The following is a 16,233-nucleotide window of genomic DNA, read 5'->3' on the forward strand; positions in this document are numbered from 1 at the left end:
TTGTTATTCATAACAATGGATCAATAGCATTTATGTTCCTGTGAAAGTCATTTGTAGTGGCGCGTGATAAATTTAGGTCGCCATGGCTCTTCAAGTTTTTTTGTATATTATACAAAGAGAAGTCATCTTTATTAGAAATATCTTTCATGTCGAGTTCTTTAACTTAGTACTTAAAATAGCCAGAATGAGTTGATTAGTATCTACACTACTTCAGCAACACTTAGTCATATCAGAATATATAATACCCATTCAGGATAATAAATATTAACTGTCTTGGCGAAGTTGGTGTCATATAAATACCTCACTATCAATAAGTAATCAACTTTTGAACGAAACACACAATGAATAACCGAGACTTTAGAGAAGAGGGTCCGTACCTCAAGAACTATTTCGATACTGACCCACGATTCGAATTTGTAGGTCTGTTGGGAACTGGAGCCTCAGGCGGAGCTTCACGCGTGAAGTACAACGACCCGGATAACCAGTCATTCAACAATTTCATAGTAAAAAGAGCATCCGCACGTGGACTTGATCAGAGAGCCTTACAGGCAGAAGAGCAACATATTAGGGTACGTTGTGAATAATCATGAGGAATTGAAATAGATGAGGTGTAAACTAACTTTATTTGCTGCGTATCTAGTCTATGGCCGGTGCCATGCATATAGTGCAGGTTCTCGCTTTCCAAAACAACCCTCTGGAGGGTAACACGCAGTTACCTAGAGTCGAAAGATCCTGGATAATATTAGAATATTTAGAGAATGGGGGTGTTGGAAGATTTATTAACAACGCGGCGGAAATGAAATTAATTAATCTACCGAATCGTTTACTTTGGAGATTTTTCATGTGTAGTAAGTTCTACATATCCCCATACCCCAAGCCTGCCTACTACTTCATCGGTTCTATATACCTACCTACCTAGTAGGTACCTAATGTAGAAACGATATTCATCTCGAGATATCCGTTGAGCTAATGAATTTTTAGTGATAAAATCCCTTATAGCTATGTCCGTAAGTAACACCACCCGCTTGTCCGGCTCTGTCACCATAGTTTTTATTAAGACACTTGGAATGCTGAAGTCTCCTACCGAATTATTTTATACTAATTATACATTGAATATAGTGGCCTGAGAACATCAATGCATCGGAACAGGTTAGCGAGACAATACCAGCAGATGGCAGGGGAGATTGGTGGATTCTGCATAACGACCTACATGAAGATAACAGTGAGTACTACACATGTTACATATGTTTGAAAATAAAAAATACTGACTCAAACAAAGTTATGCTTGGGGATGTTCTTGTTGATGACGAGCATAGAATCACACCACGGTTGAAAGTAATCGACTTTGGTGCGTCTATAAGAGTCAACTCATCAAACCGTACACGCTCTTGGAGAGACCTTGCAGCCGTGGGAGAGGTATGCGTTCCACTTAAAGACTTATTCGATCTTTTATAATATACTGACATGATTGATAGTTGATGTTAAGTCTAATTCTTCTCATTTCGCTGCCTATTCTCGAGCATGGAGAGCATAACGTTGCTATGTTTCAGCCGAGCCCCAATGAGGATGAAGTAGAGACTCAAGCGATCGAACTTGTTCCGCTCTCTGGGGATGAAGATGAACAGCCGTGGCTTGACCCGGATTTAAAGTTGCTTGTTTGTAAGTGTTTGCGAACGGATAAAAACCTCCCGAGTTTGAGGGACCTCGACCTTGAGATATCGGCTGCTGTACGCGAGAGAGATGCAGCATTCTATGAGGACGATCCAGAGGAACAAGATGCATTCATTGAGAAGCTCTGGCATGATATCGTCCACTTCAGCGGTGACCCTGGTAATCCTCTTGAAGACGATGATGACGATGATGACGATCCATCTGCCGACGACGACGACCCTAATTTTTTCGACTGGGATAATTTCAAGATGTGACAGGGCAATTAGGTAATACTGCTTGAGGTCACCTGATTGCCCCCGGGAAGAGCTCCCTGATTATGTCAGCTAAGGGTGGATATATTAGACCAGATCGCTTCTGGGAGCGAAGCTCCCTTTTCCTTAATAAATCATACCTTTCATAATGCGAGAGATCAGGCACCAGATAACTACGTTATACAAGACAACATAATATCCTTCTAATTTTCGCTGAGCGAATATTTATTTTAATTTAATTACATAGAAATCCGAATTTTACGATAGGGTTTTACTGTTGGACAATAAATAATTGTTGAACTTTGTATTTCTTAAGTACCTAGGTACCTAATCAGGTTTGAAGTGACTCAGGAGGATGACCTTCCAGGTTTATGTGATTATTCAATCATATGCATAAGTGTATAATGGCAATATTCATCTAAACGTCATGACTTCGGAGTGTTACGTAAGCGTTGAGATTACGTCATCTTCCCCTCGGTCTCGGTTTGAACTTTAGAACGTAAGAAATACAAGAACTTTTACCCTTCAAACAACATTTGAAGTCCACGACTAAAGGGCTGAGAGAGTCGGATGATAGATCAAAAGTGACATCATGTTGGCCTGATATAGCTCAGATTCTGGAGATGACAAAACACAAGCCCGCGAATGGGCGATGTCCTAATTCCTCAATTTCTCATCCCTGGCATCGTCAACGTCCCTAACGTCCCCGGTCAGCCCAGAAGTAAAAAAGCGCCCGACGGGATGGTTCGATGGTCCCACACGATATCACGCCATCATCGCTTCACTCCTGCAACACAAGTCGGCCTTCTACATCATTGTACATGGACATACCTAGTACATACATATATAAAACTCCATTCTGCAGTAGGAAATATTTTTAGAATGCCAATTGAAAATTATCGATTATTAAATACCATTTTGTCCATCACGTACCTAGTATAATCCAGTTGGATTACAAGGGCTTCTATTTCCATACCGTAGTTTACCTAGGTATTTACCAATCTCACGATGGGACCATTAGCACGACCCAGGCAACATATTGATCGAAAAGATCTGTACACCAACCTCGAAGCCCGGATTCAATATCTTCACTCCTTCATCGACTTCAGTTCAAGTATGAGACCTTCAGTGTACCTGGTATCGGTCTGATGGAAAGCCCGAAGCTAACAGGATTTAAGATGATATCGAAGCTTTGATGACAGGGTCCAAATACATAAAGCAACTTATCCCAGCCATCGTCAATATTGTATATCAAAAATTGTTGCAGTACGACATCACAGCACGCGCGCTCCAAACCAGAAGCACGAGTTACGATGGACCCGTGGACGACAACCTCGACGAGAATAGCCCTCAGATCCTGCATCGTAAGATGTTCCTGAGGGCGTATCTGGCCAAACTATGCTCCGACCCCAGTACTTTGGAATTCTGGGAATATCTAGATAAAGTCGGGTAAGCTTTATTCACGCCATCTCATAAGTTCAAGGTTGCTTGAAGTGGTCTAACGAATACCAGCATGATGCATACGGGGCGTGGGCGTGAGCACCCCCTCCACGTGGAATACGTTCACATAGGCGCATGCCTCGCTTTCATCCAGGACACTCTCACGGAAGCTCTTCTCTCTCATCCCCGATTACGGATGGATAAGAAGATTGCTCTAGTCAAGGCTATCGGTAAGGTGATCTGGGTTCAAAACGACCTATTTGCGAAGTGGTACGTCCGAGATGGTGACGAGTTTGCCGAAGAGATGGAGAAGCAGCAGGTGGAGCCGGAAGGCTTCCTGCACGGAAAGAAGATACTGGATGATATTGAAGAAGGGCTACCTTCGTCGCCAACCTGCCCCTTCTCAGGACTGTCTGCCGTGGAAAAAGCCGAAGCCTGTACCGGATGCGGCGACAAGGGGGAGAAGGAGAACGGCTGCACATCATCGTTGCCAATCCGATCACATATAGAAACAAGTTGAGGCGAAAGCAATATCAGGGATAGGGATGTAGGAGCTTATACCAAGGAAATCGCCCTTATCCGATGCATCTAGCGAAAGACAGCAACAAGACTACCGGTTTAGGTTTGAAGAATCTGTATATTTAACGGAATTAAAATGTAGGGCATAGGTGGGGAGTAGTACTGGGGGATGGCGCATTCAATGGAGTTATTAGGGTCATATAGCAGCACCTATGAAAAAACAACATCACCTTACTCGTATTGAACTGACCTAAAGTCTGAAATGAATCTTGAAACTATTGCTATGAAATTTTGGAGTATCCGTTGATAGTAGGTAGTTAGGTACATGTAGGAACCAGTCCTCAAACGACAAGAGAGAAGAGAAAGTACAGATAGGTAGGGAATAGGAGTATGTCCAAAGTGAAGCGACAGAAAGAAATCCGTGATGCCAAAGAGTGATATATCCTCCGCCTCATTACCGCATTACCTGCCTCGTATCGGCATCTCCCCATCCATTAACTCGTCCCCTTTTTCATTACCCCTATCGTAGAATCTTACAGTCCTATTAACGACGTCATCCACGTAGGTACTGTACCTACGCAACACTAACCTCCCCCAACCCCACCGCCTTCCCCCTAGAAAACCACCCCCAACGCTCCTTAGCAGGAACAATTAAATCTCCCCTAACCCCCTCCTTCTGCACCACCAAACTCCAAACCGTCGGTCCGGAATACATAACCTCGCGCTCCTTCTTCGCATCCACGGCCCCCCACTTCTCCACAGCCTGCACGCTCAATCCCCCGTACCGCCGCCCCAACCTCTCATACAACCCCGCCGCCATCCTCGCTCCCTCAGGCCGCGTGCCCCACCCGCACCGTCGCAACCCCTCTAAATGCGCGTCCGCCGCGCTACGCAACCGTTCTTTTTCACCTACGTCCATATGTGCCATCGTCGATCGCGACTCGTCCAAATCCCGCAACACCTCCGCATGCACACGCGCTGCATCGCGGGTCCGTCCCGCACGCGTAAGGAGGACAGACAACTTGTTCGCGTACGTGAGCGCGTGCGCGTCGAGGCCGCCCCGCGATTGTCGGACGTTGTAATACAGGATGTCGGCGAGTGCGATCGCGCTGTCGATGTGGGAAGCCGATACGTGCGCGTCGATTAGCAGTTGGCCTATGTGCAGGACCACGGCGGGGGACCAGCTGCGTTGGACTTCGCGGGAGCGCCAGAGGGCTGTTAGGAGGTTCTGCGGTAGGAGGGAAGGGTTAGTTAGGTAAGTTGGCAAAGATATGTAAGGGGAAGGGAAGGGACTTACCTCGAGCTCGCCGTAGTTCTTCTGGTCGCCGAGGAGGGTGATTAGGCTGGATAGGTCTTCGAATCGCAAGCTGACGAAGTCGACGTTGGCTTCGCGGAACGCGGCGAATACTGTCTGCAGCACGGTGCGGCTGGTGAGTAGCATCGACTCCTTTAGTGGCGCGTTGGCGGTGTTCCAGGTCGGGACCCCGTGGCCGGCTAATAGCTCTGCGAGCTTGTAGCCTAGTACGCCGCGGCGACGGTTGTGGTAGAAGTGCTGCGCGCTAGCGAATTGGAATCCGCATTTGGCGACGGCGTGGGCGCGGGGTAGATCCTTGCTTTCGACGGCGTATTTCTGCACGATGGTGTTGATTGCTTTGACCGTTGCCATGGCGAAGTCGACCGTGGTGCGTTCGGTCGCGCTGCCGTCTCCGATCTCGGTGAGGAGGGCGACGAATAGATCGTACGACGCGTTTCGGTCGTTGGCGTATGTACCGAGGACCTTGGAGTATCGCTCGATAAAGACGGCGAATAGCTTCTTATCCAAAACGGAGACGAAGCTGGTGCGGCCGCGGGCAACCCAGAGGCTGCGAAGGCGGGCAGTGTGCTCGAGCACGATCTCGATGCTAGTCTTCTCGGTCATGTGAGTTGTCACCTGGACGTACTGCTCGTACAGGAGCGTCTCGAGGAGAAGGTCTGCCATGATTTGCGAGAAGTGATTGTGGCCCGGCTTCCCGTCGGCGTGGAACAGACCCTCTTCAAGAGCGATGAGGAAAATGAGCGAGACCTTGGTGACCTTCATTTCGAGCTTGATGCTGATCTTCTGCTCGGAAATATCGAAGCCCGGGAAGAGGATCAGCACGCGAAGTTGGCGGAGTAATTCATGGCCCTCGCGCTCAAGCTTGACGGTCTTGTAAATGGACGAAAGTGTCAACGCGGCTTGGTACAGCTCAATTGCGACGGTCGCTGTGGATAAGATCTTAATGACACTTTCTTGCAGTAGGCTGACCATGATGGAGTGAGACTTCTCGGAGCTATGTTTGCTGTAGATCAAAACTAGCTCCTTGAGCTTGAGGAGCGTCGTCTCATGCCACCATCCATATTGAATCTTGAAGTGCTCGTATGTCTCAGAGCACACAGTAATAGCTCGCTCAACAGTTTTCGTCTCAGTCTTCTTGCCACCTGTGATGACGGTGACATAGAGGGTAGAAAGTCGCTTCTTAAGAGTGCGGATCTTGGTCTCGGTGAAGGTTGTGATAGTCTTTGTCTTCGTGATAACCTCCTCGTAGAGCGTAACCGACTCGAGTTGATGCTCCTCACTCTTCTCGCAGACCTCTGCAAGGGCAATTGAGGCAGTTAGGAAAATAGCAACCGACACTCCAAAGACCTTCTTGACAGTCTCGCGGTACTCGACGGTGATCTTGTAGAGAACCGAAAACTCCACCTTCGAATGGAACTCGAGGACGTACCGGTACTGCTCGTACACAAGTTGTATGAACTCCTCCGACGCTTTATGCTCGTGGTGGTGCTTCGTAATGGTTTCCCATAGCGTAGCGGAAAGCTTCTGAAGTTCCGTCCAGCGGCTTTCTTCCCGGTAGTGCTTCAACACAATAGACGCGGCATTGAAGGCCTCGGCGTGGACGATGCCGTTCTGAGTATAGGCTGTCACAATCTCGGCATAGTAGTCATATGCCTCTTTGCGCCCAAGAAGGTTGTAGGTGGATGCCAGGTGGTAGAGAGTGTTGATGGTGAGCTTGTGTGTGACGCCGAGATGCTTACGGTAGTGCTGAAGAAGATGGGTGTGGATCTCGACGATCTTCTCATACCGCCGATACTCCTCATAGAACAGGAGGATCTTAGTAGTGATATCCGTGAGAAGAAGATCTTCAGCCTTCAATGAAGTAAGGCATGTCTTCCAGACACGGACATAGATTTGCTCCGCCTTGTCGAACTTCCTCTGCTTATGATAGCAAAGAGCAAGACGTGATGCTGTTCCTACTGTCTCAGATATGTAGCTTCCTTCGAGTGTAAGCTTCTCGTCTACAGAGAAAACACCTTTCCACACAAGTTCCAGCGACTGTCGAAGAATGACTTCGGCCTCAGACCATTTTTCCTGTTTTATGTGAAGGCTGACCAGAGCCAAAGAGGCTTTGAAGAAGTGGCGATCCACCTTTCCGGACTTAGCTCGCGTGTAGGTCGTCTCGTAAACATCGCGGGTAATGGACTCGGTCTCCGTTGTTGTGGTAGTGACTTCGGTAGTAGTCTCTGTGATCTCCTCAACTACTTCAGTGATGATAGTCGTGGTCTCGGCGGCTTCTTCAGTCTCAGTCATCTTATGCTCCTTGAACCAACCCCAGGCTCTATTAAGGATCGATACAGACACGACAAGCATGCCGAATGATCTGAACAGTACCGAAAGCTTCTTCAGCTGAAGAACAATTTCCTTGGACTCAAACGAACGGTGCTCATATTCGGCCCAGACACAAACCATAATGTTACAGGCTTCACTGTCACGCTTATGACGGCGCAAGAATTCGACATACTTCAGAGCGATGTTGAGTTGTGCCATCTGAAGTTCGGCAGTTGTCTTCTGCCGACAGGCTGTACAGATGCGGCTCCAGAGAGCAACATACAACTTCTCCGCGAGGAGGAATTGATGCTGATTCTCATAGGTCTCGGCAAGACGAAGGATGATGGTCAACCGTAGTTCATCAGTGAGCTCCATTTCTTCGCTGGCTTCAAAGAGAAGATCTTCATATTGATCTTTATCTTCCTTGGTATCTCCTTTCTTGAGGACAACCTTCATTTTAGCCAGCTCCTTAGTGAGCCCGCGTTCTCGGTCAGACCCACGTCCAAATCGGATCACGACGATTTCATGGAGTTCCTTGAGAATGACAGCTACCATATGCTCCTCTTGGATATTTCGGTAGAGCTGAACTAGCGACTCATATAATCGAATGACCTGGTCGGAGTTTGCGCCGTGCTGTCCCTGACACACTTCTATATAGAAGCGCATCATCTCTTCACGGTAGGTGACGATCGTAGTTCGTTTGGTGTAAGTAATCTCTTCGGTGCAAGCCAAGAACACTGAGGTGCAGGTAACTACCAGTGGGCTAAATTTATATAAAATAGTTTGCCCAATGATGGAAGCATGGTAGAAAAACTCGGCAGCTTTGACTAATTCTGATTGAGACCGGTACAGAATACCAAGGATGATCAGGCTTTGAAGGACGCTGTGGTGCTTCTCGCCAAAACAGGCAGAGCGAATTCTTAAAGCCAACTCGTGGCGATGAATGGACTGCGAGGTAGTTTGGCTTTGCCAGCTGACCCATTCCATCATGACGAAGAAGGTAGATTCTGGGAGAATACTCTTGAAATCAGGTGAAACCGTCAAGTCGCCTTTTGTGCTCATGAGAGAGGAATGCTGAAAATGCATGATCCAGTATTTGACAGTGTACTGAACGATAGGGTGGGATTGATAGACTTGGTCGATGATTGTGCTGTTTACAGAATCGAATGACGGCTCGCACGGCTGTGTGAGGACTTGTTTAGAAAATAACAGTAGTGTCATCGTCAGTTGCTTGTGAGCATCTTTGAGGGATAAAAGTGAAGATCCGCAGAGCCCACGAATATAGTTTCGAACAACAGAGTGCTTGAATCGGACGGAACCCTTATGTAGAACAAGGAGCCCACATGTCGCGGAGATCACTTTCCTGACATTGATGTGGGATGATGACACGGTGCCCTTAGAGAGGTCAACCTTCAACAGGTCTTCTACTTCTCCTAGCTGCAGCGGGCGCTCAGCAGTCACCATGAAGGTCAATAGGCGGTTGATGTGAATATCTTCCAGGTTGATCTTAAGGAGAAGTGCCTTGAGAAGACTGTCATGATTATTGCTAGGGTCGGGCTTAATGGTATGGATCAACTTGTGAAATATATCAAAATCAACGCCGGCATCAAGGAGGTGCAGTGATAAGTATGCGAATAGGAATGAACCCCTTGCGCGAGATACCAACTGACTGAGCAATTCCTGTTGCTTTGCGTGCGCTTGAGATGTGTAGGCACTGCGTTTAGAAAGGCCGTCAATTAAGTAAAGCTGGATGTCGTCATGAACGTGCTCCGGAGTAACAACTAGGTGTTTACAGTCAGGTTGGCCAAGATGGGAGAGAGGGCGAGAGAATGTGACGGCGCGGATCTTGGGAAGCTTCTTGACGCTTTGATGAATGCGCCTGTATAACTCGAGCGCAACCGAATCCCCGCCAGCGATCTCATCGAGCCCGTCAACAATGATAGTGAGATTGACCCCCTTGCTATTGACTGTTGCTAGGCCGGCGTCAAGCACGGTCCACAGTTGGCTGGCGAATTCCTTCGCATTGTGCTGACCATCGAACTTCGCAAGAACGGATGATAGCTGCTCGAAGAGGCGGACATCACCAATGCTAATCTCCAGAAGCTGGGAGAGTAGACTCCTCAACAATGCCACAGAAGTTGCATGTTCCGGATACTCAACAGCTAAGTATATTCTGTTAGAAAGGATCATTGACGAAGGGAACAAACGTACTAAATGTATAAGAGAGAGTTCTATGTTTTTGGTCCAAATGGCCAACAGGTCTCTCCAACTGATCTCGTACCCAAGATGCGAGCATGCTCTTCCCGCACCCGGCACTTCCAGTGATAGCAAGGATGCTTTCATCCTTTTCGAGAAACTCGATGAGGTCATCCTCGAGCCACTCGCAAGTTCCCTCCACACGGCGTTTCTTTTCTTGGGTGCGGCCGTATATGTATGACTTGACGTGAGTGTAGGTCGAGCCTAGCTCTCGGTGCAGCGACGCTACGTCACCTGCGCCATGGCTACTCCCAAGCTTGTAGGCCCAAATTGTGTAGATGAGCTGTTCTCTCTTGGAGCATATATCCTCTAGTTGGCGTCCAAACTCACGGTCAAAGTCGATTATTACTGTATTCTTGGAGAGACGGCTGACTCGTTGATGATAAAATATAGCAATATCTCCAAGAAGAGATACGAGACCGTTGATAACTTCTCCGAGAGCATGCGCGATGCCTTCGCTAAGCACAAATAGAGATCGGAGCTCGAGAGTATTTGCAAGAAGTTGACCTAGCTCGTACAAGGTATTGAAAGTTGGTTCTAGGGCTTGGGCTTGTTCACAGCCGAGCTAAGATCATCAGCAATATGTCGAGGTTATGTGTAAGGGGGGGGTTAAGGGTAAGGTCTTACCTGAAGGAGAAGATAGCAGCTTGCTAGAGCGGTATCCCGTATAGTCGTGCTGTCAGTGATAAAGTCTTTCACCGCCGTCGTGAATTCGTCAATCTGAAGACCGAAGAATTCGGCTTCCTTCAGCACTTGATCCCACTGGCTCCCTCGCTTGGGCATGTGGATGATGCGTTCATCTGCAATGTACCCCAGGTAGACCTGGAGGTCGATCTGCTTGAGGTAGGCATCGTCCACGTCGTCCAGTTCGCGTACTAACCTTGACCTCACTCGCCTAGTCGTTTCGATGGTGCGTGTAACTTGAATGCGATTCGATGATCTCGATTCGGAGTGACTAGTAGTACGGACGGTAGTAGAGCCGCTCACATCAACCTCACTAGATGAGGTGATGGTTTGCTTTATCGACTCCGTAGGGGTATGGTTACCATTCAAGGCCGAAGGCATGTTTGTATCTGTCTTTGGCTCTTCCGCAGAAATCTGTGACGAGTGTGACGAGGAAACAGACCTGCGGTTCCGCAGACCTAAGGAGTTATTAATGAATACCTGGTATGATAGGAATATAACATTGATGTCTTACTTTGCGGTAATTTACGAAGTCCCAACATGTGGTGTCTATTAATGAAGGACTGGAGAGCTTTGACGGGGCCTCCTTGAGGATATTTGAGGACTTTTAGGGGTTCCCCCTACTCTTAACTTCCAATGTTCCTCGAGGATATGCCGACGCCTTTCCAAGCCGTCTCATCTATCAGATATAAGCTGATCACCAGCTACCCCCAGCTACCCCCAGCAATATTGAATTCCGCATCGGGGAAACCGACTCAATCTCCGTTATGAAGGGAGAATCGCTACATCGTTGAAATCCGTCAATAGGCAATTTTGTATCAAAAGAAACATGCAGCGCCATTGGATTACTCGATGTCTCTGGGGCTTAGAGACGGCGGCACGTCCGGTGAGTACCAGTACGCGAGAGTAGGTATGATAAATCATTACGATGGTGTCGATGATACATGTGCAGTTACTACGCTATGCACGGATGCTTCCTATTTTGGACGTTGTGGCATCTTAGCGATAGCGTGTGGCGCACACGATGCTAGCTGAGGTCGAAGCCTGAAGGGAGCTTCCACGGCACGATCCCGCAGGTGGCGCACATACGCGGCGTTCGGTCTCATCGAGGAATCCCAGATCCCAGAATCTGATTCTGATAGATTTACTGGCTAGCAGACGATCGAAGCTAGCCTCTTGTGTCCCAGTGGACCAAAAATGGCAACGATTGTAACCAAACCCTTCAACGACGTTAGCTGTTCATCCCTACCTCGCAGCCTCGTACAAAGCTCATAACAAAGTGCTTACTCTCAATACAAATCGGGAATTCTAGTTCATTGGTTTGATTGATCAATGGAGAGAAACATGATTCTGCCATGAGAAAGAGGGTATGATGTCGTTGGGGATCAGCTCCTCCAGACCTAGGTCAACCAGACAGAGCATTCCGCTTACGGTCGTTTTCCGAAATTTGCTCTTCTTGCGCCATGCATGATATATGCATTACCATTAGACATAGTCGCCGATTAGGACGCATGTCAGCACAATTCATACCTATTGAAATTCGGCTTGCCTCTAGTGAAGCCCGACTATCGACACCTTTCGAAGATCTAGGCTCCAGCCTCTTTCTTTGGAGGATCATACCTAGGTATGATAGGTACCTTATTGTATTCAAGGTTGGCAACGATTGGAACGTAAATCCTACGGTTGAAAGTGGGCCGCGCGTTGCACTAAACGGCTGTAAGAAATCAACGGGTATAGTACAACGCTGCAACGTGAGACACAGATCAATCGGTGAGACATGAAGTTCGACGGTTCCACATCTAAGGTACTTAGGGTCCATGGGGTGCATACCGGCTGTACATGTGTATCGTCGAAAAACGGCCGTTCGATGATTCCAGATGACGAAGACCAAAGTTCCGTGGTTGCAGGGAGAAAAGATGTCATAGTTGGAGACAAGTTCGAATCTTCAAAGATCTAGAAACTGAGGGTCTGAGATTCTTCTCGTATATCTGGTACGGTACCTACTATGTGTCCGTAAGTGCCGAAGTACCTATGTAACGGCCTTCAGCTCTGCTCATTGTGCTGTAGGACTTCATACTCTTTTCTACCCAATACGGAATGAAGGCCGCCTCCTCATATTATCCAATCGATTGCCCGTCAGTACACAACCAAGTCACCCTTGTACAGATACCTATATACTTGTGGCGCATGTTACGAATAATAGATGTGTACTCTCTCGCCTACGACGAGGTGGAATATTTCAGATTAACGCAACAAGGTACCTAGGTATGGCACTCTATTCTATCTGCCCCGTCTATTTGCCATATCTATTCGATGCCGACGCCTTTTATATATATCCGATGCCAGAAAAATGATCTGGTCGATGTATATGCATGATGCCCTACAACTCCGAAGTTGAAAAGCCTAACAGGTATTTATTCGTGCCATTTCATAACACCAGGGTTAGCTGGGTCGTTTTCCACATATTGGCAATCACGGGACGTCTCCCACAGAGATGCCATGAATGAGTGATCGTCGCTGTGGTAGAGGTCGCCAAGAAGAGGCTTGATCGCCCGCGTAGCGTCTTCCGCGTAATAAAAGGGAATGCGTCTAACTATTGTTAGCTTGCTACAAAAGCAAAAAGCAAAATCAAGAGCATTGCACCCGTCTATCGGATTTACTTACGAGAATAGGTGATGAACGACGTGGGTGTCGATAATGCCGTGGAAAATGTGACGGCCAATGAAACCGAAGTCTCGGTCAACAGTCGCAAGAGCGCCTGCGACAAAAGACCACTTCTCACCATCGTAGTGAGGTACATCCTTATGAGTATGGTGGAGGTACGTGATGGCCACTATTACACTGTTAATCATCTAACCACTCGGATTCGTTCCGGAATATGTAACTGACCTAGCCAATGGTTGACCCAGATGTACGGAACCCCGTATAATAGGAACACCGTCTGCCAATCGAGAGCCATCGAGCCGTAGTAAAGGGCGGCACAAACAAGTGCAAGACCGAGATCGGAAATCAGGACGTAAAGCGCCTCTTGGGGACGGAAAACGCCGCTGAAGGGATCAAAGTGGCTGCGTCTCCACCATTTGGCGTCCATGTTCTGCATGCTGTCTTCTCCAGCCGTCGCGTTTAGGAGGAAGTAAATCTGGAATCCTCCCAATTGCTGACCTAGCAGACGAATCAAGTTGATGAAAGGTGCATCTTCTAGAACATCCATATCGACGAAGCTGAAGATACTCGCTAGAGATTGCATGAAGACCGACGGGCTCGTCCTTGGGACGAAGGCCATGTCCTTCTGCATGTGGCCGGTGAAGCGATGGTGGCGGGCATGAGAAAACTTCCACGAGAAGAACGGCACACCCAATGCTGAGTGCAAAACCCAACCTACGAAGTCGTTCAGGTGTCGATGGACCGAGAATGCGCCATGACCACACTCATGAGCCAAAATCCAAAGGCCAACACCGGCAAGGCCTTGCAAGAAGCCGTAGGCAGTCCACAGCAGGGTCCGGTAGGCTTGGTTAGGCACAGACGGGATGTATGTCAAAGCAGCGTACCCGAGGGCAGCGGCCATAGCGAGATCACGAGCAACATAGGACAGTGACCTCAACGTCGAAGGCTGAAAGCAGTGAGGAGGAATAGCCTTTCTGATGGTGTTGATATCCGGAAACTCCTGCTTCGCATGCTCTGCCTTGAGTTTCTGCCACGTGTTAGCATATACACGGAGGCATTCGTCTGGATTAGCACGCGTCTTCCTCACTCACCAATTGACCTGTGCGAGCCCTTACGGCAGGTACTTCGACCTGCGTGATCGTCGACATGATGAAGGTTCAGTCCTGACTGAATCAACAGGAATACGGCCAGCGAATTGCGATAGTTCTCGTCTACTACGATTCCAGCACTCTTTCACCAGTCTCTAGAAATAGAGAAAAGAAAGAACTTCTCGATCTCACCGCCCTCGTTTTGAATGTTTGCAGAAATTTTTCCTCAGACAAATCTTATCGCTGGTTTTATTACCCGCCAACCCTGTACGAAGCTACCTAACAAGACCCTAGTACTTACATAGTAACAGGACCTAGGTACCTTTGAGGAATAGGGGTTGCTTGATATTTCACGATACTCCACTAAATCTCTTACGAGTTACACGTGGGGGTCTGGAACGCAAATCTTCGTTGAGGAGAACCTCAACGTTCTGCCGGGTCCTCTCATGATCCTCTTATTTCATGGGTATTTCATGATAGGGGTCCTGGGGTTTGTAGGGTTTGGGTCTTGGAAAGCGGGTCATCTTTCACCAGCTATTCTAGTTGTTGTACCAGCCTATGCCAGCACGGTTCGTAAGATGGTCAGACTTCTATAGTTTGAGCCCTACTAAACCAAATCTAACTAAGTTTCCTTATTTAGATCCAAGGAACTCAAACGAGCCAATCCTTGTTGCAAAATTTTAGTGCGCCGGGATGCTTGTCGATCCTGACCAATGATGCTTCATACAAAAAATTCTAGGTGGGTTTTTTTTCAGACCCTTGTCACACATTTTTATTATCAAGATGAGAAATGCGAAAATTTCCCATGCGTGGACAACAAAATTATCTCCTTTTACTATCTCCAGATTCTTTCCAGATCTCCATTATTATCTCCACAATCAGCCAATGGAAACATTCGGAATGAGGCCTCCTATCAAACCCGGTTCGCTTCGTCGTTTGTGCTTGTCGAAGTTGGACGAAGCAAATAATATTAAACAACCAAAATAGACAACCATACAGCCATATTCTACAGTACATAGTAAGCAAACTTCATCAGACTGTAATGGCGGTCGAAGATGCAGCATCAAGGTTTAAAACCTCTCAGTCCTACATACAGCGTACATCTGCAACGCGCACGATCATACTTGGCAATTCTACAGGGCGTTCAGAAGCGTATTCTGCAGGCTGGAAAAACCTAATAATATCCCTGGAAATTCCCGTCTTTCGGCTTGATGACCGCATATAGACCTGCATGAAGGCAATACTTTACCGACATCTGATCAAGCACCTGTGAGATTTTATCTCTACTTACTTCGTAACTAGTCTCACGTTTTCGGCATTTTCAAGAGCTTGAACCGCAACCTATTACTATTTCGTCTCCCTAATCCCTTTTCTCAACCAATCAGATCTACTTCGATGTTGGCTGGGCAGGAAGATCGACTTCTATGTAACATTTGCACGTGATTTTGCATTCTTCAGATGTTATGCGGCATGGATACCGGGTAGGAGGCATTCAGATGTTAGCCGAGGATGCGTTGTCAAGTCGGCGGTCACAGATGTGAAAACCCCTGTCTTGGTTATCAGGTACTGGGGAAACTTGCTGTCAGCTTGCAACGTCATGGATGCGATTCCACCGTGAACATCTTGCTGCACTCACCGATTCCCATTTTCCAGATTCGTGGTGTTCTATCGTTCGAGAATGAGTCCACGATGTGTCCATCTAACATACATAGAAAGCACGCTGAGTATGGGGCCAACTCAGCTTCCAATGAGCTTTGAGGTTTTCTGCAGATCATAAGCCTTGCGGAGATTCAAAATTGCTATTTTATCTGGGCATCATCTCCACCAGACATCAAAGGCGATTAGGATTAGGACGATACACCAACCAAGCCCAACTATCATTCTATTTCCTTTCTATTATCTCTTTACATCGTAGATGTTCCATTCCTCTATGTAATGCCACACAATCGTCAAGTAACAATGATATCAAATCACTGTTCTCTGAGAAACCCATATATCTACCTAACGCCCGTATCGGCATCTTAAACCCGGAAAG

General features: G+C 47.5%; 4 protein-coding genes across 4 annotated transcripts; 2 read left to right on the forward strand and 2 right to left on the reverse strand.

Moving 5' to 3' along the window:
• Nucleotides 1-341: 341 nt before the first annotated feature.
• GGS22DRAFT_193449 (kinase-like protein) lies at nucleotides 342-1,925 on the forward strand (the record flags this gene model as incomplete). The annotated part of the gene is made up of 6 exons (XM_047965388.1): nucleotides 342-569; nucleotides 641-701; nucleotides 982-1,007; nucleotides 1,120-1,222; nucleotides 1,280-1,416; nucleotides 1,476-1,925. The coding sequence occupies 6 exons, from the start codon at nucleotides 342-344 to the stop codon at nucleotides 1,923-1,925; spliced, it is 1,005 nt and encodes a 334-aa protein (XP_047814075.1).
• A 531-nt stretch (nucleotides 1,926-2,456) lies between these two features.
• On the forward strand, nucleotides 2,457-3,885 carry GGS22DRAFT_175504 (Protoglobin-domain-containing protein; the record flags this gene model as incomplete). Its single annotated transcript, XM_047963275.1, has 3 exons — nucleotides 2,457-3,036; nucleotides 3,101-3,371; nucleotides 3,435-3,885. Exons 1-3 carry the CDS (start codon nucleotides 2,931-2,933, stop codon nucleotides 3,880-3,882), a joined length of 825 nt encoding a protein of 274 aa, XP_047814076.1. The 5' UTR covers nucleotides 2,457-2,930.
• A 209-nt stretch (nucleotides 3,886-4,094) lies between these two features.
• On the reverse strand, nucleotides 4,095-11,507 carry GGS22DRAFT_175508 (uncharacterized protein). The gene is made up of 5 exons (XM_047963276.1): nucleotides 10,961-11,507; nucleotides 10,390-10,904; nucleotides 9,718-10,327; nucleotides 5,179-9,668; nucleotides 4,095-5,109 (listed from the first exon to the last, which is right to left on the reverse strand). The coding sequence occupies exons 1-5, from the start codon at nucleotides 10,986-10,988 to the stop codon at nucleotides 4,456-4,458; spliced, it is 6,297 nt and encodes a 2,098-aa protein (XP_047814077.1). The 5' UTR covers nucleotides 10,989-11,507; the 3' UTR covers nucleotides 4,095-4,455.
• Nucleotides 11,508-12,785: 1,278 nt separating this feature from the next.
• On the reverse strand, nucleotides 12,786-14,584 carry GGS22DRAFT_87428 (fatty acid desaturase-domain-containing protein). Its single transcript, XM_047968308.1, has 4 exons — nucleotides 14,202-14,584; nucleotides 13,336-14,137; nucleotides 13,111-13,279; nucleotides 12,786-13,035 (listed from the first exon to the last, which is right to left on the reverse strand). Exons 1-4 carry the CDS (start codon nucleotides 14,256-14,258, stop codon nucleotides 12,861-12,863), a joined length of 1,203 nt encoding a protein of 400 aa, XP_047814078.1. The 5' UTR covers nucleotides 14,259-14,584; the 3' UTR covers nucleotides 12,786-12,860.
• Between the last annotated feature and the right edge of the window lie 1,649 nt (nucleotides 14,585-16,233).

Source organism: Annulohypoxylon maeteangense, assembly GCF_022496945.1.
Source record: "Annulohypoxylon maeteangense strain CBS 123835 unplaced genomic scaffold GGS22scaffold_29, whole genome shotgun sequence".
NCBI classification, from domain to species: Eukaryota; Fungi; Ascomycota; class Sordariomycetes; order Xylariales; family Hypoxylaceae; genus Annulohypoxylon; species Annulohypoxylon maeteangense.

Coding starts and splice junctions, on each gene's coding strand:
- GGS22DRAFT_175508 (XM_047963276.1), bottom strand. CDS start 10,988: ATGTTGGGACTTCGTAAATTACCGCAAA. Junction 10,328..10,389: donor GCTGCTATCTTCTCCTTCAG/GTAAGACCTTAC, acceptor TGATGATCTTAG/CTCGGCTGTGAACAAGCCCA. Junction 9,669..9,717: donor AACTCTCTCTTATACATTTA/GTACGTTTGTTC, acceptor GAATATACTTAG/CTGTTGAGTATCCGGAACAT.
- GGS22DRAFT_87428 (XM_047968308.1), bottom strand. CDS start 14,258: ATGTCGACGATCACGCAGGTCGAAGTACCTGCCGTAAGGGCTCGCACA. Junction 14,138..14,201: donor GGGCTCGCACAGGTCAATTG/GTGAGTGAGGAA, acceptor AACACGTGGCAG/AAACTCAAGGCAGAGCATGC. Junction 13,036..13,110: donor GTCGTTCATCACCTATTCTC/GTAAGTAAATCC, acceptor AACAATAGTTAG/ACGCATTCCCTTTTATTACG.